The 24,060-nt window shown below is 43.1% G+C and overlaps 1 protein-coding gene across 4 annotated transcripts in view; it reads left to right on the top strand.

The window, feature by feature from the left end:
* LONRF2 (LON peptidase N-terminal domain and ring finger 2) overlaps nt 1-24,060 on the top strand; it is a 104,442-nt gene that overhangs the window by 39,021 nt on the left and 41,361 nt on the right. For all 4 annotated transcript variants that reach the window (XM_063953384.1, XM_063953382.1, XM_063953383.1 and 1 more), the window contains 5 exons: nt 9,797-9,915; nt 13,488-13,610; nt 14,860-15,015; nt 17,887-18,112; nt 18,890-18,992. In XM_063953384.1, the coding sequence (XP_063809454.1) occupies nt 9,797-9,915; nt 13,488-13,610; nt 14,860-15,015; nt 17,887-18,112; nt 18,890-18,992 (727 nt within the window). The remainder of the gene's footprint in view (nt 1-9,796; nt 9,916-13,487; nt 13,611-14,859; nt 15,016-17,886; nt 18,113-18,889; nt 18,993-24,060) is intronic.

Below are 24,060 nucleotides of genomic sequence, written 5' to 3'. Positions count from 1 at the left end.
CAGACGCTGCCGTTTGGATTGTCCACGGCACCCCGGGTCTTTACCAAAGTAATGGCCGAAATGATGATTCTTCTTCAAAGAAAAGGCGTCTTAATTATCCCTTACTTGGACGATCTCCTGATAAGGGCAGGGTCCAGAGAACAGTTGGAAGTCGGAGTAGCACTATCTCAAGTAGTTCTACGACAGCACGGGTGGATTTTAAATATCCAAAATCGCAGCCGTTTCTGACGACACGTCTGCTGTTCCTAGGGATGGTTCTGGACACAGTCCAGAAAAAGGTGTTTCTCCCGGAGGAGAAAGCCAGGGAGTTATCCGAGCTAGTCAGGAACCTCCTAAAACCAGGAAAAGTGTCAGTGCATCATTGCACAAGAGTCCTGGGAAAAATGGTGGCTTATTACGAAGCGATTCCATTCGGCAGATTCCACGCAAGAACTTTTCAGTGGGATCTGCTGGACAAATGGTCCGGATCGCATCTTCAGATGCATCAGCGGATAACCCTATCTCCAAGGACAAGGGTGTCTCTCCTGTGGTGGTTACAGAGTGCTCATCTTCTAGAGGGCCGCAGATTCGGCATTCAGGATTGGATGCTGGTGACCACGGAGGCCAGCCTGAGAGGCTGGGGAGCAGTCACACAAGGAAAAAATTTCCAGGGAGTGTGATCAAGTCTGGAGACTTTTCTCCACATAAATATACTGGAGCTAAGGGCAATTTACAATGCTCTAAGCTTAGCAAGACCTCTGCTTCAAGGTCAGCCGGTATTGATCCAGTGGGACAACAACACGGCAGTCGCCCACGTAAACAGACAGGGCGGCACAAGAAGCAGGAGGGCAATGGCAGAAACTGCAAGGATTTTTCGCTGGGCGGAAAATCATGTGATAGCACTGTCAGCAGTGTTCATTCCGGGAGTGGACAACTGGGAAGCAGGCTTCCTCAGCACAACCTCCACCCGGGAGAGTGGGGACTTCATCCAGAAGTCTTCCACATGATTGTGAACCGTTGGGAAAGACCAAAGGTGGACATGATGGCGTCCCGCCTGAACAAAAAACTGGACAAGTATTGCGCCAGGTCAAAAGACCCTCAGGCAATAGCTGTGGACGTTCTGGTAACACCGTGGGTGTACCAGTCGGTGTATGTCTTACCTCCTCTGCTTCTCATACCCAAGGTATTGAGAATTATAAGACGTAGAGGAGTAAGAACTATACTCGTGGCTCCGGATTGGCCAAGAAGGACTTGGTACCCGGAACTTCAAGAGATGCTCACAGAGGACTCATGGCCTCTGCCGCTAAGAAGGGACTTGTTTCAGCAAGTACCATGTCTGTTCCAAGACTTACCGCGGCTGCGTTTGACGGCATGGCGGTTGAACGCCGGATCCTAAGGGAAAAAGGCATTCCGGAAGAGGTCATTCCTACCCTGGTCAAAGCCAGGAAGGAGGTGACCGCACAACATTATCACCACATGTGGCGAAAATATGTTGCGTGGTGTGAGGCCAGGAAGGCCCCACGAAGAAATTTCAACTCGGTCGTTTCCTGCATTCCTGCAAACAGGAGTGTCTATGGGCCTCAAATTGGGGTCCATTAAGGTTCCAATTTCGGCCCTGTCGATTTTCTTCCAAAAAAAAAAGAATTGGCTTCAGTTCCTGAAGTCCAGAAGTTTTGTCAAGGGAGTGCTGCATATACAACCCCCTTTTGTGCCTCCAGTGGCACTGTGGGATCTCAACGTAGTTCTGGGATTCCTCAAATCACATTGGTTTAAACCGCTCAAATCTGTGGATTTGAAATATTTCACAGGGAAAGTGACCATGCGGTTGGCCCTGGCCTCGGCCAGGCGAGTGTCAGAATTGGCGGCGTTTGTCTCACAAAAGCCCATATCTGATTGTCCATTCGGACAGGGCAGAGCTGCGGACTCGTCCCCAGTTTCTCCCTAAGGTGGTGTCAGTGTTTCACCTGAACCAGCTTATTGTGGTACCTGCGGCTACTTGGGACTTGGAGGACTCCAAGTTGCTAGATGTTGTCAGGGCCCTGAAAATATAGTTTCCAGGACGACTGGAGTCAGGAAAACTGACTTGCTGTTATCCTGTATGCACCCAACAAACTGGGTGCTCTTGCTTCTAAGCAGACGATTGCTAGTTGGATGTGTAGTACAATTCAGCTTGCACATTCTGTGGCAGACCTGCCACAGCCAAAATATGTAAATGCCCATTTCACAAGGAAGGTGGGCTCATCTTGGGCGGCTGCCCGAGGGCTCTCGGCTTTACAACTTTGCCGAGCTGATACTTGGTCAGGGGCACACCCTGACTGAGGAGGACCTGGAGTTCTCTCATTCGGTGCTGCAGAGTCATCCGCACTCTCCCGCCCGTTTGGGAGCTTTGGTATAATCCCCATGGTCCTGACGGAGTCCCCAGCATCCACTTAGGACGTTAAAGAAAATAAGAATTTACTTACCGATAATTCTATTTCTCGTAGTCCGTAGTGGATGCTGGGCGCCCATCCCAAGTGCGGATTGTCTGCAATACTTGTACATAGTTATTGTTACAAAAATCGGGTTATTATTGTTGTGAGCCATCTTTTCAGAGGCTCCGCTGTTATTATGCTGTTACCTGGGTTCAGATCACAGGTTGTACAGTGTGATTGGTGTGGCTGGTATGAGTCTTACCCGGGATTCAAAATCCTTCCTTATTGTGTACGCTCGTCCGGGCACAGTATCCTAACTGAGGCTTGGAGGAGGGTCATAGGGGGAGGAGCCAGTGCACACCACCTGATCCTAAAGCTTTTACTTTTGTGCCCTGTCTCCTGCGGAGCCGCTATTCCCCATGGTCCTGACGGAGTCCCCAGCATCCACTACGGACTACGAGAAATAGAATTATCGGTAAGTAAATTCTTATTTTAAGTACTCATTCTCCATTTATAGTGAACGCTATTCGCAAAATTCCTTGTCTTCATCTGACATTGGTTGTTAAATAGTCACACAGTAGAAGCGAGTACTGATTTATGTTGAGCACATCCAGGAAGTCAGAAATGGGATTTATAATAATGGTAAAATAAAGCACAGCTTGAGCCAAAGTTTGCATACCAAGGGCAAGCAAAAAAACACACAATATGGTGATAAACCTACCAGGGGCTGTTGTTGTTTTTTCTTTTCTTCTTTCTTTATTTAGGGTGGGGCAGTGTTTAAACAGTCACCATGACTTCATTAAACAACAACTATACCAAGTGATTCAACACTAAAGTAATTTTAGGCTATCGCTACAGGCTTAACCTAGAAATACAGATGTGGTCACTCTCCTCCTACCCGCAAGCAGCTGCATTGCAATAGTGACTAGCTGTGGCCGTTCACTGGAGCGCACGTACTCTATGCGCAGCAATGTAAGGACAGATCTGTAGGTCCACAATTAGTCTATTTTTCAAAGTTTTATAGCGGTTTGTTTATTTGCATTGTTTTATTAAATACACATGCATAGAAAGCCATTCCACCATTAAAACACACCTTGAGCTCAAATTTGGCATATTGTGGTAATGGAAAATATCACCTACTATGTCCACGATGGGGGCCATATGTTCACCCAGGTGTGGGCTCTGTGGCTGTCTTACGGAGGCACCCCTCCTCCATGATCCTTACACCCGTCTCCTCCGATGGACCCATGCACAACAGGGAGGGCCATCTTCCTCTCCATTTTACCATGCTATATTGCCTTAGATAGGTATTTTTCTTTGTTTCTATATTGCTACTTTCTGTGAATTATATAATACACCTCAAGATGCTCTAGTTTTTTAAGAAGTCCTGACCACACATACACACACCCCTTTTACACACCATTTTGTTTGTTTTGTGTACATGTTTGATTTGTGTTGTATCTTTTTTATATTTGAAAATGTAGCTCATTGCTGATTCTTTCTCCATTTGTCTGTTCAGCCTGTCTACTCTTATGGGCTCTTTAGAGTTAGGAAAATAATAAATCTTGAGAGAGACTCTTACGGGCGGTATCCTATTAGCTGTGGTGAATTACCGCAACTAATAGATTCCTCAGGAGCTATACAAGTAGCCCCATACACAGCACTTATTGGGGATTTTGCTTTGCGTACCTCAGGCATGTGAAACAGAATCCCTGATAAGCAGCCCCAGGGGACTCGTTTTTCACCCAATAACACTTATCCCGGATCCTATGTATTATCAGCCAATAATGGGTCATTTACTGCACAGTAAAAATGGGCTGTAATTGGATAGTCTAATAGTACTATCGACCTAAATAAGCCAGTTTTTACTGTGCTGTAAATTACCGCATGTAATAATATATCGCCCTTTGGGGGTGATTCATTTGTTTGTGCTGCCCCCTGCTGGGCATCTATACAATGGAACAATTTAATTGTTGCTCCGTTCTGGGGCCGGGTTTAGCTGAGCAAAGCAGACCACACGCAAACCACAGACTTTGCATACATTTCTTCTCGCACCTCAAGTGGCTGCTTGCAGAAATGTGTTGCCTGTGGTTAATGGGCACCCAAACGTAGCAACAATTGAATTGCTCCTTCAGACGCCCATTAGTTTAGACGCCCAGGGTGGTGGTGGTGGGGAGTGCGGGGCGGAGCAAACAATTGAATCTGATCCTAAGAGTTGAAACGCATCAGTGGTCAGTGAGAGATGGGCAGCAGACTGTATATTATCATCTGGGAAGAGTGACAGCAGCATAATCACAATTACAGGTTTCATATTCCCTGGATACGACTGGAAGTATCTTTGGTGTGTTGTGTACAGCTCGCAATCTGGTACACTGCTTTATCTCACTGGTAGTGGATGTATTGTGATCTGTTTTAAAGTTTTTATCCACTATTTTATGTGAATAAACAGTACTTCACTTTATTATTATTATTGTTATTCTTTATATGGCGCCACAAGGGCTCCGCAGCGCCCAATTACAGAGTACATATGCACATAATCAAAACAGGAAAAAAATGACTTACAGTTGAAGACAATATAGGACAAGTACAGGGTAGCTAAACATAACTACATCAGTAGACGACAGTAGACGGATAAGTATCAAGGTGGCCGAAAACTGCAGGATTTGGGCAGTTGAGGATTATTGAAGTAAGGATAAGCACTTGAGGGAAGAAGGCCCTACTCGTGAGAGCTTACATTCTAAAGGGGAGGGGCAGACAGACAGGGGTGACACAAATGCGGTAGACCGAGCGTGGGACAGAAGGTTAAGATGAGATTTGGCTGGGTTTGGTAAAAAAAGTGGGTTTTAAGAGCTTGTTTGAAGTTCTGTAGAGAGGTGGAGAGTTTGAAGGGAAGTGGTAGAGAATTCCAGAGTAGGGGAGCAGCACGTGAAAAATCTTTGAGATAGGAGTGGGAGGAAATAATCAGAAGACAGGAGAGTCGGCGTGCATTAGCAGGGCGAAAAGGACGGGTGGGAGTGTAAAGGGAGATAAGGTCAGAGATGTAAATGGGAGAGGAGCGGGTGAGTGCTTAGTAAGTGAGTGTGAGAAGTTTGAATTGGATTCTGAAAGGGAAGGTAAGCCAGTGAAGGGCTTGTAGAAGAGGGGAGGTGGACGTAGTGCATTTGATGAGGAAGATGAGCCGGGCTGCAGCATTGGAGTGGTAATTGTCAGGGAGACCAGTTAGAAGGAGATTACAGTAATCCAGTCTGGAAATGATCAGTGAGTGGATAATGGTCTTTGTAGCATCCTGGGTGAGAAAGTGTCTGATCCTGGAAATATTTTTGTGATGAAATGAAAATGACAGGTTTGTGAGAGGTGCTGGATGTGTGGTTTGAAGGAGAGGGAGGAGTTGAGGATTACGCTAAGACCGCGTACTTGGGGGCTACAGGAGATAGTTGTGCCATCAATGGATAATGAGATTGTGGGAGGTGAGGTGGTGCGGGAGGGTGGGAAGATGATCAACTCGGTCTTGGACATGTTGAGTTTAAGAAAGCGCTGGGACATCCAGGAAGAGATAGCAAAGAGACAGTTGTAAGTACGAGTGAGGAGAGCTGGGGAGAGATCAGGGGAGGAAAGGTAGCTTTGAGTGTCATCAGCATAGAGGTGATATTGGAAGTTAAAAGAACTAACAAGTTCACCTAAAGAGGACATGTAGACAGAGAAAAGGAGAGGACCGAGATAGTTGGAGAGGGTGTTTGGATCAAGGGTAGGTTTTTTAAGAATAGGGGAGACAAGAGCATGCTTGAATGCAGAGTGGACAGTGCCTGATGAGAGGGAGAGATTGAGAAGGTGGGCAAGATGGGAACAGGCAGAAGGAGAGAGGTAGCGGAGGAGGTGGGAGGGGATAGGGTCAAGTGTGGAGGTGGTGTGGGGGAAGGAACAGATAAGGGCCATGGCTTCCTCACCAGATACATGGGAGAAAGATGTCAGAGTTGGTGAGAGGGAGGGGGGGGGGGTTGCTGGTCTGTTGGGATGTGATGTCCTGAGTCAATCTTGGATGTAAAATAAGTGGCAAAGTCAAGAGCAGACAATGAGGATGAGAGAGGAGGTGGTGGTGGGCAGAGGAGGGAGTTGACGGTGGCAAAGAGGCGCCGGGGGTTGGAAGACTGGGTAGAAATGAGAATATTGAAGTATGATTGTTTAGCGAGGGAAGGGCAGGACTGAAGGATGAGAGCATAAATTTGAAATGGAGGAATCCTGCCTTAGAGCATGATTTCCTCCACTGTTGCTCGGCAGTACGTGAGCATTTTTGAAGATATCTGGTGCATTTGGTGTACCAGGCTTGAGCTGTTGATCTGCGAGGCTGATTAGTGGTAGGTGGAGCTACAAAGTCAAGAGCAGAAGTAAAAGATGCATTGTATAGGGATGTGGCTTGTTCAGAGCATGAGAGAGAAGAGGAGAGAGAAGCGAGTCGAACAGGGAGGGTAGGGATGAAGTGTCAGTAGCCTCAATGTTACGCTTAGTGATGGTAGCCTTAGGAGGGAGAGATGGGGAAGCTGAGATAGAGAAGTTGAAAGAGAGCAGGTGGTGGTCAGAGAGGGGAAAAGGGGAGTTGGAGAAATCAGAAATATCACAACGGTGACTGAATGGAATTTCCTTCTTCCTTATGAGCATGTAACGTGATTCTACAATCCAATGTTGGGAGAGTGAAAAGACGAGAAGGTGACTGTTTCTACATTTGTATAAAAAAAGAAGTGGAATATACCACTGGGGTACTATTAAGAAAGAACATGCAGAAGTAGTATTTTATTGATGTTTAAATATACAATCATTAACCAGTCTAACAGGTGGTTTTACATGTTTATCCATCTATCCTAATTTTGGAAGTGCTAGACCATGTATTGTTTATGCTTGTGTTTTAAAGGAGACAGTAACCGTCTTGGTGGGGTTTTTTTTTTTTTTTAGCTGCAACTGTTTATTGAAGATAATGAAAATAGAAATTGATGGCAGATAAGAACCAATTGGCCCGTTTATTCTGCCCTAAATGATGCTTCTCTTATGGCAATAGTAGGATAAGGTCTTGAGCATAGATCATGGATACAAAAAATGAATCATACAGTGTGATCATAACTCAACATATAAATGAGGTGAAGGATCAAAAATAAAAGTGTGGGAAATGTCTATCCCAAGCTAAAATGTTTATAAAACCTTTGTATGGAAATATTTCCTTGTATGTGATCTTATTTATTATTATTATTAGTATTTAGAATTGCAATGTAGTCATGGGTACATATGGATAAACAAAGTAAATCCGGACATAGGGGCAGATGTATTAACCTGGAGAAGGCATAAGGAAGTGATAAACCAGAGATATGTGCAAGGTGATAAAGGCACCAGCCAATCGGTTCCAATATGTAAATTAACAGTTAGGCTCTGATTGGCTGGTGCCTTTATCACCTTGCACATATCACTGGTTTATCACTTCCTTATGCCTTCTCCAGGTTAATACATCTGCCCCACTGTGTGTTTTCTTAGCTCGCCAGAAGACGCAAATAAAGTACTATGGATTTGAATCCTTAGTCCAAAGTTCAGTTAACATTGTTGTGATCCTTCACCTGATTTATGTGTTGCACTATGATCACATTTTATGTTTGTTTTTCATATTCATGATCTACGCCCGAGTCCTCATCCCACTGTTACCATAAGGGAAATTTAATTTTAATTATCATATATTATATCACTACATATTAGCACCAACCTTTTTACATCACTTTTTTCTAGTTTGTGTCCTACTGGTTCCTTTTGGGTAGGACACAGGCTGTAAATGATCAGACTTACAGTATGTTTGAAGCACCTAGTGATAGACCTATATATTTCTTCCTACAGTCACTATAAGCTCCCTTAGCTAGTAAAAGCCTTGCAGTGTTACCATGCTAACACATCTGAATGTTCTCCCTCTCTCATGCTGCCATGTGTGAATGTTCGCCCTCATCTAGAAGTATTGCTGTGCCAATATTTCTAGTATTGTATGTGACCGATTTTTGTTGAATATGTTGACCTCTTACAAAATGAAAGAGTAATGGCAGGCTGTTGTATAAAATAACACCGCTGCTACTCTGCTTAGTACACAGTGTTCTAAATATAGGGCAGCCTGCCCTGCAGAAAACCCAATATTATTAAAAAAAAATAAAAAAAAATGGCTGCATTATGCTGCTGCTCCACATAATAGAAAAGCGTGACTCTATTTTTAGCATGAACAAAAGTGTGTAAACAGGTGAAGGCTACTATATTGTTTCTCATCCATGTCTTGAAAATAAAGTTACTCCAAGGAAGCATGTTTGTCCTCATTTACTGTCTTTAGCAGGGTGGATGTTTGTTTGTTTTAAACACCAACCCCCCCCCCCCATCCCCAATGGGGGTGAAAAAAAACAATTTAGCATTTTTATCTTTTTGGTTGTTTAAACTGGTTTATTTTTTGGGGAGTTTGTGAAATCTTAGCTGATGCTAGGCTGATTTAGTACCTGTCTGATCTGGTTCACACTTCCACCCTCCCTATTTCTCTGTTGTATGTATGTATGTATGTATGTATGTATGCATTTACTTACTGCATTGGTTCAGCTCACGCAAGGCCACAAACAACAAGGATGTGGAATAATACCAGGGGGTATACCCTTATAATAGGCTTTTTTTGAGAAGTCATGGTGATGTGCCTGTCACAGCATATAAAAAAAACAAAAGTTGAAAGTTTTTTTTACGAAACAAAAAAAAAACAAAAAACAACCTTTGGTTTAAACTAAGGTGGTTTAAATCAGCCAACCCTGGCCTTTAGGTTTTTTTTATTTCATGTATAATACTTTTTTTTTTTTCGGTACAGACAAAATCTAGTGGCCAACTTAAGGTGTATACACACGGAATGATAGAACAAACAATGCGGGCGTTCCAGATCAAACGTAACGGCCAATTTGTTTACATTGTTCCGTGTGTATGCAAGAGAATAATGCTGATGCTATGCTGCCGAATGCAGAATGGCCTCCGCTCCCCATCCCGCCGTCGTCCGTTGCCACCTGCATCTGCAAGTGTATATGCACTTGCCGATGCTGACCCCGCCGCTGGGTCCCGTCGCGGACGATTTTCAATCGTCACGTGTGTACCCACTTTTAGGAAAACAGGACAAGGATACAAAGAATCATATCTAAAGTGTAACTTGCACATGCATTTAAGTGTAAAGTAAAGGTGTCTGACTGGGTGCCAGGAATGTACACAGCTACATATTATTTTACAAAGAGATATTTGCCAAAACTAATATCATGCTGATGGATATAAATATTTAAATGCATGTGAGAACTTTAATTCATGTAGATATTTTTGTTTGTGCACTGATTTATGAGGATGTCGGTGACTAGAAATATTTTATTCTTCTCTTACAGCTCCCCGTGATTCCGTATTAGCTGTACAGAGAGCAGAGCTCTATTCAGTCATGAAGAACTTCAAACAAGCCCTTATTGATGCTGATACTGTCTGCAGGAAACAACCACTCTGGCCTAAGGTAAATTGAGGTATAGGGCCAAAAGAAAGCTATGGGTAATCTTAATCAAGCTAGGGATGGCAACTTTGATTTAGGGGGAGGCACACATAAGTGGCCTAATGAACAGGTACATAGTGTCCAAACAGAAACCGTTTGCTGTTATGAGACACTAAGGGGACAATTCAGTTCTCGGAGATGTGCGGGAATGTGCATTTATGGTAAAGCAGATTTTTCTGCACATTGAAATAAAGGAAAATCTGCAATTTTAGTGGCTGTGTATTGCAAGAGAAATAGTCCAAATGCCGGCAACTCCTGTCCATTGCTAAGAATTAAATGGCCCCCTAAAAGTTCTCAAAAAGACTTGTAAAGTCCAATTATTGGATGCAAAGGTACAGCTTGATACTGAAATTAACCCACCCCAGTAATAGATGACCTTTGCATTCCTAAGGTTGAATTTACAGCAGGTTTACTATTAATGAAATTGACACTAAGTAAAACAGTAATGAAGAGAAGACAAGCTCAGAAAATGAATGACGCTGTTTTGTAACGGCACACGTTACTCAGCCAGTGACAGCTAGCATAGCATAGCTGGTTATGTTTTCTAAGGAATAACTTCCAGCTCAAGAAGCATTTTCAATAACAATGATACACATGCAGTGACCCATAATGTAACACCTTTTCAATAGACCTGTCTTCAGCCTCCTCTGGCTGATAGTAACTGCTCTTTCTTCCCAAGTGCTTTTTTGGCCCAGCTCCAGTAATATCCTACAGCAACTAAGCAAATAAAAAAAATCTATGCTATTTTTGGTGTGTGTACTAAATAAAAATACACCTTACCTACAGTGTATGGTGGTTTATCTGCAATGGGGAACTTCTGACACTCCACCCTCATGCCTCCTGTCACTCCAGCCTGCTGCCCCTTGTCACTCCAGCCTACAGTCTATCCAGACACCTGTCACTCCAGCCTCCTACCTCTTGTCACTCCAGCCTTCTTCCCCTTGTCACTCTTTCCTGTCTTTCCAGCCCCCTGCCACTCTGGCCTCCTGTGAAACTGGCCTCCTGTCTCTCAAGCCTTCTGCCTCCTGTCAATCCTTCCTCGTGTCTCTCCAGTCTCCTGCGCTCTGTCACTCCAGTCTTCTGTCACTCCAGCCTCTTGCCCCCACCCCTGCTTCCTCCAATTTACCACCTTCTCTGTCAACCTCCATGCTCCTCTTTATTTTAAGCGGTGTGGCGTAGAGGAAAGATGCGGCGGTAAGCCATGTATGTGCAGAAGGCCCATGTTGGAGGTGATGCTTCCATGGAGAGCAGCAGGCTCCTAGTGCCCATCGCCCATTAAAGCACATCTCTAAAGAACGGCGCTGGTGGGGTGACTAGCTGTGCCCCCAGATCACAGCGTTTTGGGCTGTAAGTGGGCTATCTTCGGGGCTTTCTCGTCTAAGCAATGTTCAGTGAGTGCAGTTAACAGAACTGCCAGCTGAACAGGCTTGTCTGGAAGTACATATTCAGCTGTTCCAGATGTATCTTTTGCACCAAGACAGGAGTGGATCTATGGCTGCGATCAGTGCCACCTCTCCCAATAACACATCTTAAGTGTCTGCTACCGCTGGCCGCTGTATGCCAGCGCAGCGGGACATCATGCAGAGAAAGAGGACACTGCTGTTACTGAGCAGCAGCAGTCTCCTGTCTCTCTGTATCATGATGTGGTAATGTATAGTGGCCACCGGTAGTGGACAGGTAAGAAGTGTTACGGGGGAAACATTTCACTGATTACCCACCTTCCCTGGATTCGCTCCAGCACTAAGACAGGGACTTCTGCCACCAGTTACTAGCTTGGGATCCATGCATATACACAAGAGGAATGCTCCTTCTCACCTTAGCAAGGAAATATTTCTCCCAGAGACATCCAGTTACCATATAATTATGCACCCCAGCTGCATGTAACACTCCTGAGGCCAGCACTCTGATGAAAACACCTGCATATCTTGTGTACCTGTGTAGCTGCTGGACACCTCTCTCTTTCCGTTGCTGCAAATGTAGAGAAACCGCACACCTTTTACGATAGAGATTCAACTTTCTCAATTTCCTTTGGTTCTAAACATGCTCATGCATGCAATAAGTTTCTACACAATTAAACAGTCTAATTAGAAAATGGTCTTACCACTGAATGAGTTGTACATACACTGAACAATCTGAATATGATACACTGGAGATATTGATCATGCACATGAAAAAGCAAACTTAATTATGATTGCTACCATAGCACATATAGCCAAATATTACTTTAACGTAATATGTAATAAGTAACACCATAAAAATTGGACAGTCACGTTGCATTTTCCATTTTATGTATGAGACGCATAAGATTGTGGGATCTTTTTAAATAACATTGAATTGCAAGTTAAAATTATATTTTTGTGGCACTTATTAGATGAGTAATGCTGCAGGGATAACAATAACTTGCTTACATATCTGACACATTTCACACATCCACAGGGCCATATTAACCCATAGCTGGGCCTCTAGGCTCTCAAGTATTTTGGGCCCCCTCCAGCACTTCAATCTTTCACCCTACTATAGGTGACGTTTGGGAAGCAGAGCTTATACCATCATTTACATTTTCAGTATTCACACAGACACCGATACACAGTTGAAATTAAGTCTGCTGACCTCTTTTCTCACAGCCAGAGTCATTGTTCCTTTTCTTTTCTCTTTTGAAATAGCACTAGTGCACTATTGGTTCGCTGTCTCCCCTCTAATCATCTCAAATTAAACCTCAGCTGACTAGGAGTGTGCCCAGCCCGTGCAGTGTGCAAAGTGCCTTTAACCATTGGAGCCCTAGGCCGCAAGTAACAATACATCACTAAAAAACAATTTGTAGGCCTCTAGTCCCTGCGGGGCTCCTAGGCTTCAGTCTAGTCAGCCTTATGAAAAATACAACCCTGCATATCCACAAGGTAACCAGCAAGCAACACATACAGAAAACTACTGCCTGCTTAATGGGCATTCAGTATCTCTTTACCCTTTACCCCATCGCCAAAAGTCGTCTTACTTAATTGTATGTTGTTTACACAATGTTGCAGTCCCCCATACTAGCTTTATATCTGGTTGCAGTAGGAAAGCTGAGAGCTGCAAGGTCCAAGGTAGTAATAAAAGTAACGATTGGCTTTTTACTACTACTACCACCTCCACCACAACCACCACCACATGCGTTAGAAATGAGCTAATGTGTCCACTCCTAGGACTTTCACACAGCTTCCCTTTCTCATAATTCTGAATATATACCCTTATTATATGGAATTTCATTACTTTCAAATGCACGCAAAGGTATGTAGTACCCTACTAGGTGCACAAAATTTGCCAACCTAGTTTCACATATAATGTTATGATCCAAAGGCAGAACTGCCAAATATGTCCAGTCTTGCCTAGACTCAACAGTAGGAGCTTCAGCTTTCACCTACATCTGCCCGTGTTACAGTGTACTTTGCAGATAATCTAATGTGTGCTAGTTTAATAAATAGGATTATTTTTTAGAAAGTATGTTAAAGATGTTTAGTTAATTGCTATTAAAGTATGTGACATTGCTGTGTGTGCAGGGACATTATGTGAAAGCGCAAGCTCTTTCTGGACTGGGAAGGACGGAAGAGTCTTTGAAGGAACTTCTGTATTGTGTTGCCTTAAACCCTGAATGGAGTCCAGTGAAGACCAAAGCACAAAAGGTAACACACTGTCTCACTGTACAAGGCCTCTGTTTTCTTCTGTATTCTCTGCATTGCCTTCTGTACAGTTTTTGTCAGCTCTTAAAAATAATTTCCTGAGTTTGTTACATGCGTGTAATCTTCATAGATGTTGGTGTATTATGACTGTAGCTGTAACATAATACTAAACATGGGAAGAATTCAGCCTCCAGGAGGTTGCGTTTAACCCTTTTTGTTTGCCATTTTATGTTTTTTGCACTCGGCTAAAACACATCCATACTTCACCACCATTACTGCACAAATAATGTGTTTGCGTATACATCCATTGCCTGCCATTGTATGCTTACAACCCATGACCTCACACCCATTCCAGCCCCAGTCTTAGCCCTCTAGCCACAGACCGTCTTAAGTCACATTTGAGACTGACAATTACACGGATTGTGAAAAATAGCCCAAGCGCAGTGTAATAATTCACAATCTAAGTCCCTAAAAATTGCAAATAGAGTTTGACTGCTTGCCATAATGCCCATAATCATAGCTCACTGGCACCTACTTATACTTGAGGCAAAACGCTAAACCGAAATATTTTTTTTCCTTGAACAAATAAAGCTTTGTTTGAGTAAATATTGGGATACAAGCTGGTAGAAAAAGGAAACCGTACACTTGACCATATTTTTAAACACCTACTGCAGTGCCACAAATATACCGCTAAATGTATTCAGTGATTTCTGATGTTTATAAGGATTTTATTGCAAGAGCTTATATATATAGCATTTTGGAAGACTCTACATTGGTTTTACGCCCAGGCTTCTCCGACAATGCAGGAACCTAGGGATCATGGTTACCTATGGATTTGTAAGTAATCCCAGGTGCACTTAAGTGGATCATTGGGCGGTATTCAATTCTTTTCACCACCTTCCACACCCGTTCTGTTTCTGCTGATGGGTGTGGTATCATAATTTCAGTTCGCAAAACCCGGGGTAGCGAGGGTGCCCAATCCTTTATGCAGCTAAACCTGATTACTATGGGCATGATATGCGCAATAACGGGGATCCCTTTAGAAAGGAGATTGGGCGTGATATATCATTTGAATACCACCCATTGTGTCTATAGATTAGAGTGTACTCACAAAAAGTGTACAAAAGGTTGATCTGCAGTAAGTGCCATGGCTTAGTTCAGCAGGAGGTACTGTAGATCTATGTGTAGCTGTGCTTTAAAGCAATTAAACAGGACAAAATTATAAAACCTAAACCTTGTTATTTTTCCCCAGTTAATGTGTGAGATGCTGTTTCCAGCCTTTGAGAATGTGCAGGCTAGCTTCACTGCCCGGGTACCAGCTCCTTATACTAGATTGAAACCGGTCTCCTTAAGTAGTCACAACAGCTCTCCTTCTATGGATGATGTACCCCTTCCAGGAGGCTCAAAGGTAAAATTTAGGGATATGGAAATTTTACTATTTTGTTAGCGTACATACTTTATTTGCATTAAGAATTGCATCTGTATATTTACATGTGCTTAGTTTTAATATTATTCTATTTTATATTTTGCAACATTGAGTGATGCTTTGGCTGCCTATTAAATACTATTCGATAACTTCCTCCATGGTAAATTAACTTCTCTGAGATTCATAATACACAAGTGAAGTTAATGTATAAACACATTTAACTACTAAATAGTGTGTTGATCCCTTAAGGAAAAATACTGTTTACAAGAACTTTTGTGATCAATGTCTATATATAAAATATACATTACAATATTAGATAGCACTACTGTCTTTGTAAAATTAATTCTGCTGAGCAATAAAAGACATCCATGTGAGCGAAGCCACGGGCAAAAGCCAATTACTTATGATTACATTTATTAAAAATGCAAATCACGCTAAGTACAAAACAATAATACAAACACACACAAAATGTAAAGTAAACTAATTCTAGAGCTTGCTTTAGCTTATGGACATGTTATAGTAAGTGCTTTTACTGGCATTAATTTCTATGTTGAATATTGAATTGCAGCAAATATCTATACCATGGTCAGCATGCCATAGCCATCAATAGGTCTTCAGTCAGGGCATTGAACAGTTTCTGAAATGTGTCCATCTGGATGAGCCCTAAGTGTAGTAGGAATGTGTTTAATATGCATATATTAATCTTTTTGGTATCGCAAAATAATAAAGAACACAAATGGTAACACTAAGAGAATCCTATAGATGCAGCAGAATTTCTGACAGTGAAAGCCATGGTACTGTATATCAGAGAATGTTTGTATGTTTTTTTTTTTGTAGTAAACTTTAATTTATCACTGCCAACTAATAGGAGATCTTAAAAGATTTTGCACGTAATACTTAGCTACAGTGGGGATTGAAAGTTTGGGCACCCCAGGCAAAAATTCATTTTAATGTGCAAAAACAAGCCAAGGAAAGATGGAAAAATCTCCAAAAGGCATAAAATTACAGATTAGACATTCTTATAACATGTTAAAAAAAAGTTTGATTTTATTTCCATCATTTACACTTTCAAAAGAACAGAAAACAAAAAATGGCATCTGCAAAAGTTTGGGCACCCTGCAGAGTTAATACCTTGTACTGCCCCCTTTGGACAGCTGAGACCTGGCAGTGTCATGGATTGTTCTCAATCATCGTCTGGAAAGACCAGGTGATGTCAATCTTAAAGGTTTTAAAAGCCCAGACTCATCTGACCTTGCTCCAACAATCAGCACCATGGGTTCCTCTAAACAGTAGTGTAGAACACTGAAACTGAGAATAGTTGACGCTCACAAAGCAGGAGAAGGCTATAAGAAGATAGCAAAGCGTTATCAGATGCCCATATCTTCTGTTCGGAATGTAATTAAGAAATGGCAGTCATCAGGAACAGTGGAAGTTAAAGCAAGATCTGGAAGACCAAGAAAAATATCAGACAGAACAGCTCGCAGGATTGTGCGAAAAGCAAGTCAAAATCCACGTTTGACTGCACGATCCCTCCAGGAAGATCTGGCAGACACTGGAGTTGTGGTACACTATTCCACTATAAAGAGATACTTGTACAAATATGGTCTTCATGGAAGAGTCATCAGAAGAAAACCTCTTCTATGTCCTCACCACAAAAATCAGCGTTTGAAGTTTGCAAATGAACATATAGACAAGCCTGATGCATTTTGGAATAAAGTTCTGTGGACCGATGAGGTTAAAATCAAACTTTTTGTCCGGAATGAGCAAAGGTACATTTGGAGAAGGAAGGGCACAGAATTTAATGAAAAGAACCTCTGTCCAACTGTTAAGCATGGGGATGGATCAATCATGCTTTGGGGTTGTATTGCAGCCAGTGGTACAGGGAACATTTCACGAGTAGAGGGAAAAATAGATTCAATAAGATTCCAGCAAATTTTGGACGCTAACTTGATGCCATCTGTGAAAAAGCTGAAGTTAAAGAGAGGCTGGCTTCTACAAATGGATAATGATCCTAAACATACCTCAAAATCCACGGTGGATTACATCAAGAGGCGTAAACTGAAGCTTTTGCCATGGCATTCACAATCTCCTGACCTCAACATAATTGAAAATCTATGGCTAGACCTTAAAAGAGCAGTGCGTCACAGACAGCCCAGGAATCTCAAAGAACTGGAAGACTTTTGTAAGGAAGAATGGGCGAAAATACCTCAAACAAGAATTGAAAGACTCTTGGCTGGCTACAAAAAGCGTTTACAAGCTGTGATACTTGCCAAAGGGGGCAGTACAAGGTATTAACTCTGCAGGGTGCCCAAACTTTTGCAGACACCATTTTTTGTTTTCTGTTCTTTTGAAATTGTAAATGATGGAAATAAAATCAAACTTTTTTTGACATGTTATAAGAATGTCTAATATGTAATTTGATGCCTTTTGGAGATTTTTCCATCTTTCCTTGGCTTGTTTTTGCACATTAAAATGAATTTTTGCCTGGGGTGCCCAAACTTTCAATCTCCACTGTATAGTTTACCTCTTAATTACATATTTTATTTCTTTTAAAACAAACATTTTCTGAAACTGGCGATACAGGGGCAAATGCTGCTGTTCAAGTTCAGAGTGTCCGAATCTGTTTTGATTTAGCCAAAATAGACCCATCAGGCCATTTTTAGCATTTACAGTTGTTTTGCTGACACACGCCGGCGATACCAGACCAGTTTGCGGATATCGCTAAATATGCTTGAGACTTTAAGTTATATTATATTGGCCTATTTCTGTTAACCCCTATCAGTTTATGATTGTTGGATATTAACTTTAGGAAGAAGGTGATTTCTGACTGTCCTTCATTTGTATTGTTTACAGGCCTCTGTGTTCAGAATAACCAAAGCCTCACTCTCAGAGACGGATCCGTTTCAAATGAAAGATTTCCCCGGATGCACCAAAATATGTGACCTGCCCGATGACAATGCAACAAAAACTCTGGGAAGTGTCCTCTCTTGCCTTCCTGGAGTAGGTCTGAAGAGGAAACGCGCCAGCTCCTCTGAGGACCGTCAGAGTATTGAGCTCCCTGCCAAAGCCATAAAGAACGGTAATATGCAGGGCTATTATATAACATATTATGTACCAGGTCATATTAAACTAACATTCAATAAGCTAATGTTAACAGTGATTTGGATGTCTATCATAACATACAGAACACAAGGTACAACAGAATAACACATTATTGGTTACGTAGAAATCTTGTGGTTCTACACTTGTGATGAGGTCTAAGATTGCCACCATTTTTTCGCTAAAAACTTTTTTTCTTAATTAAACTATTAAAAACGAAAGTAATTTCCAGACCTAAGACTTTTTTTTTTTTTTTTTCTTGATTATGTAAGAAACACAAAATGGAAAATGTAAGCAGGATAAATAAACTAATTAAATCAATTAGTGTAAAGATACAGTAGTTTCTACTAACGTTCACAAATAATATTCTTATATTGTTTTAAAAATGTATCATAATTACATAGTTTACACACAAGTTGTGATTCTGGGGAAGATATGAATACACACTAATCTGTATTTCAGCGTGTTGGGGTGGGGGGGGGGGGGGGGCGAATAGCTTATAATGTAGAACAATAATTTGTAGCTGTCTATACAGCAAGGCTACCAGTGTGAGCTATGAAGAACGTTTAAATATTCAGAAACTTTTAAATGTATATTACTAATCATTTTTAGTAACTATTGAACTGCGATTGTAACTGTCAATTAGTTTTACCCAACAATGCCCTGTAATAGTTAGAACCTTTTTATTGTTCTAAATGGGCATTCCAGCATGAGATAATCCCTGTTAACATGCAGCATAATGCTTATTAATTCCCAGATGCTGAATCCCAGGGGGAAGAGCATGGCTCACACTCCGCAGTGAGGGAGATCCCAACATTTCTGGTGGATGCCTCTGATTTTGAGTGTTCACTCTGCATGAGGTATGATTTCAAAGACTCCTGCTAACTTATCTTTATTGCATCAAATTCATGCCCTCATATCAATATCTATCTTGTTGCAGCAGCCTTGAGCATTCAGTATAAAGTGCCTAAACAGATATTGAATTGTATGTTTTAGCAGATCTGGTATGAAATACCGGCAGACGGGATACTGGTTGTCAGTATAGTGACAGCGGCATCCCATCTGCCGGAATCCCGTCCGCGAGTCCCCTCGCCATGCAGCTTCTCTCACACAGGTTCCAATCCCACTCGCTTGGAAGTGTGGACCCGCCAACTGAGTGGGAATTCCGGGCAGGTGTCAGCATTTCGGCCACCAGTATAATGTTGGCTGCCGGGATTCCAGCGTCTGAATCCTGAACGCCAGAATCCCAACAACCGACATTTTAACTGCATCCCATTTTAACTGTGCCTGCAAATTCTATAACATTCAGTAGCTTGCACATGGTGATGTTACTAGTCTGCTAAGTTTTGATACAGTAACCTGTTTCAATAGGAAGTTACCAATACTAATGTGATTTGCACACAGCCAAATACGGTATGCTAGCTCGCAGTATATTTCTGTTTGTGTAAATGTGCTTAGTTGTACGCCTCACACATTCTCCCACGCCATTTATTAACTTAAACCAGTGGTACACAAACTGGGTGCCCTGGGTTGGTGGTCAAGGACCAATTCAAATTATTTGTAGTCGGAGCTTGTGGCTTCCAGTCATAAAATATGAGGACAAACAGAAGTGAATCCTATCCCTCACCACGTAACTGAACTGAACGATGACCTATAAACGCAATTTACTTCATTAGTGTTTTTTTTTTCTGAGTTTCTTTCTTTTTGGGCCTAGAGGTGCCATGTAAAAAAGGCTGATAGTGTAGGGCACTAGACAGAAGTTTGAGAACCACTGACTTAAGTGATTACTTTTTTTTATTAGAAATGACTGTTCAGTTTGACATATTTGGGCCTGATTTAGAGCTGCAAGCAATCCGCATGTAAGGCCAATGGTTATACAGGTTGAGTATCCCTTATCCAAAATGCTTGGGACCAGAGGTATTTTGGATATGGGATTTTTCCGTAATTTGGAATAATTCCATACCATAATGAGATATCATGGCGATGGGACCTAAATCTAAGCACAGAATGCATTTATGTTACATATACACCTTATACACACAGCCTGAAGGTCATTTTAGCCAATATTTTGTATAACTTTGTGCATTAAACAAAGTGTGTCTACATTCACACAATTCATTTATGTTTCATATACACCTTATACACACAGCCTGCAGGTCATTTAATACAATATTTTTAATAACTTTGTGTATTAAACAAAGTTTGTGTACATTGAGCCATCAAAAAACAAAGGTTTCACTATGTCACTCTCACTCAAAAAAGTCCATATTTCGGAATATTCCGTATTTCGGAATATTTGGATATGGGATACTCAACCTGTATTGTTGAGTTTTGTCTTCTTACAACTGTACATGTGCAAAAATGTATGTAAACCCCTACGGCTCATGCGTTACACAGTGGGTATGTACAAAGTTGCTGTTGCTATAAGGATGTTTGGTATCAGAAATGTTGTGGATAAGTGATGAGTGTTTTTACTTGGGAGTTGGCAAGAAATGAACGCAAAAATGGTCCAATCAGTTGGCAGGTCTATTCAGTGCGCATTCACAGGCGCACAGGCAGACAGAGAAACTGTACCTGTGATATGGCTAGTGCAAGTTTCCATGCTGGTGTAAGGATGCAGCAAATGGGATACAGTCATGTGACTGGAGGTCAGGAGACCGCCGGTTACATTACCGACCCCTAGATCCCGCCCACCCACGATCCCGCCAAACGGCATGCCGACCAACAGGGTTTATTCCCACCCTGGGTGTCCATGACGGCCATAGAGTGGGAATAGAACCTGCGGTCGCCACCAAGCCCGCAAGGGGCTTGCTTCACTCGCCCCTCCCCCCGCTGGCATTCCGACGCCGCAACCCCAACCCCAGCAAATGGTATTACAGCATGTATGGGCACTAAAAGTGGATGTCTCAGTCCTTACACATTCGGCTGTACTAATGTACACAAGGGAACGAGTTTGTAGCAGCATTTGCGTAAACTCAGACGCTGCTAAATGCTACTTAGAATAAGCCCCATTTATGTCTTAAATTAGTTATAAGAGTGAGGGGAACATGGTTTTGTTTATAGTACATCCTTAATGAGCTGCACCTGGAAACGAGATCTCTTATTGTGGGATGAAATTATTGATCTATGATAAATAATTGAAAAGGGCAGATCTACAGGTCAGTTGCCTGTTTTACAAAAGTGTATTACACTCAAATTTTCTCTGACGTCCTAGTGGATGCTGGGACTCCGTCAGGACCATGGGGAATAGCGGCTCCGCAGGAGACAGGGCACAAAATTTAAAAGTTTGACCACTAGGTGGTGTGTACTGGCTCCTCCCCCTATGACCCTCCTCCTAGCCTCAGTTAGGTTTTTGTGCCCGTCCGAGCAGGGTGCAATCTAGGTGGCTCTCCTAAAGAGCTGCTTAGAAAAAGTTTGTTAGGTTTTTTATTTTCAGTGAGTCCTGCTGGCAACAGGCTCACTGCAACGAGGGACTTAGGGGAGAAGAAGTGAACTCACCTGCGTGCAGGATGGATTTGCTTCTTAGGCTACTGGACACTAGCTCCAGAGGGACGATCACAGGTACAGCCTGGATATGTCACCGGAGCCGCGCCGCCGACCCCCTTGCAGATGCCGAATAGAGAAGAGGTCCAGAAACCGGCGGCAGAAGACGTCTCAGTCTTCATGAGGTAGCGCACAGCACTGCAGCTGTGCGCCATTGCTCTCCGCACACTTCACACCAGCGGTCACTGAGGGTGCAGGGCGCTGGGGGGGGCGCCCTGGGCAGCAATGTAATATACCTATTCTGGCTAAAATATATCACATATAGCCCCTGGGGCTATATGGATGTATTTAACCCCTGCCAGGTTCCAAAAAAACCGGGAGAAGAAGCCCGCCGAAAAGGGGGCGGGGCCTATTCTCAGCACACAGCGCCATTTTCCTGCCCAGCTCCGCTGCGAGGAAGGCTCCCAGGACTCTCCCCTGCACTGCACTACAGAAACAGGGTAAAAACAGAGAGGGGGGGCACTTATTGGCGATATTTATAATATTTGAGCTGCTATAAAGGGAACACACTTATTAAGGTTGTCCCTATATATATATTTATAGCGCTTGGGTGTGTGCTGGCAAACTCTCCCTCTGTCTCCCCAAAGGGCTAGTGGGGTCCTGTCTTCTATCAGAGCATTCCCTGTGTGTCGGTACGTGTGTGTCGACATGTATGAGGACGATGTTGGCGTGGAGGCGGAGCAATTGCCTGTAATGGTGATGTCACCCCCTAGGGAGTCGACACCAGAATGGATGGCTTTGTTTATGGAATTACGGGATAGTGTCAGCACGCTACAAAAGTCGGTTGACGACATGAGACAGCCAGCAAACCAGTTAGTACCTGTCCAGGCGTCTCAGACACCGTCAGGGGCTGTAAAACGCCCTTTACCTCAGTCGGTCGACACAGACCCAGACACTGACACTGAATCCAGTGTCGACGGTGAAGAAACAAACGTATTTTCCAGTAGGGCCACACGTTATATGATCACGGCAATGAAGGAGGCTTTGCATATCTCTGATACTGCAAGTACCACAAAAAGGGGTATTATGTGGGGTGTGAAAAAACTACCGATAGTTTTTCCTGAATCAGAGGAACTGAATGAAGTGTGTGATGAAGCGTGGGTTACCCCAGATAGAAAACTGCTAATTTCAAAGAAGTTATTGGCATTATACCCTTTCCCGCCAGAGGTTAGGGCGCGCTGGGAAACACCTCCTAGGGTGGAAAAGGCGCTCACACGCTTATCAAAGCAAGTGGCGTTACCGTCTCCTGATACGGCCGCCCTCAAGGATCCAGCTGATAGGAGGCTGGAGAATACATTAAAAAGTATATACGGGTGTTATACTGAGACCAGCAATCGCCTCAGCCTGGATGTGCAGTGCTGGCGTGGCTTGGTCGGAGTCACTGTCTGAAAATATTGATACCCTGGATAGGGACAGTATTTTACTGACTATAGAGCAGTTAAAGGATGCATTTCTTTATATGCGAGATGCACAGAGAGATATTTGCACTCTGGCATCAAGAGTAAGTGCGATGTCCATATCTGCCAGAAGAAGTTTATGGACGCGCCAGTGGTCAGGTGATGCGGTTTCCAAACGACATATGGAAGTATTGCCGTATAAGGGGGAGGAATTATTTGGGGTCGGTCTATCGGATCTGGTGGCCACGGCAACGGCCGGAAAGTCCACCTTTTTACCCCAGGTCACCTCCCAGCAGAAAAAGCCGCAGGCTTTTCAGCCGCAGTCCTTTCGTTCCTATAAGAACAAACGAGCAAAAGGACATTCCTATTTGCCCCGAGGCAAAGGAAAGGGTAAGAGACTGCAACAAGCAGCTCCTTCCCAGGAGCAGAAGCCCTCCCCGGCTTCTACAAAGGCGTCAGCATGACGCTGGGACCTTACAAGCAGACTCAGGGGCGGTGGGGGGTCGCCTCAAACATTTCAGCGCACAGTGGGCTCACTCGCAGGTGGACCCCTGGATCCTGCAGGTAGTATCTCAGGGTTACAGGTTGGAATTCGAGAAGTCCCCTCCTCGCCGTTTCCTAAAGTCTGCTTTGCCAACGTCTCCCTCCGACAGGGCGACGGTATTGGAGGCCATTCACAAGCTGTATTCTCAGCAGGTGATAGTCAAGGTACCCCTCCTACAACAGGGACAGGGGTATTACTCCACGCTATTTGTGGTACCGAAGCCGGACGGCTCGGTAAGACCGATTCTAAATCTAAAATCTCTGAACCTGTACATACAAAAATTCAAGTTCAAGATGGAGTCACTCAGAGCAGTGATAGCGAATCTGGAAGAAGGGGATTTTATGGTGTCCTTGGACATCAAGGATGCTTACCTTCATGTTCCAATTTGTCCTTCACACCAAGGGTACCTCAGGTTCGTGGTCCAAAACTGTCATTATCAGTTTC

This window comes from Pseudophryne corroboree, chromosome 2 (assembly GCF_028390025.1).
Source record: "Pseudophryne corroboree isolate aPseCor3 chromosome 2, aPseCor3.hap2, whole genome shotgun sequence".
Classification (NCBI taxonomy): Eukaryota; Metazoa; Chordata; class Amphibia; order Anura; family Myobatrachidae; genus Pseudophryne; species Pseudophryne corroboree.
Note: the sequence above shows the minus strand (reverse complement) of the source record. Positions and strands in the feature narration are given on the sequence as shown.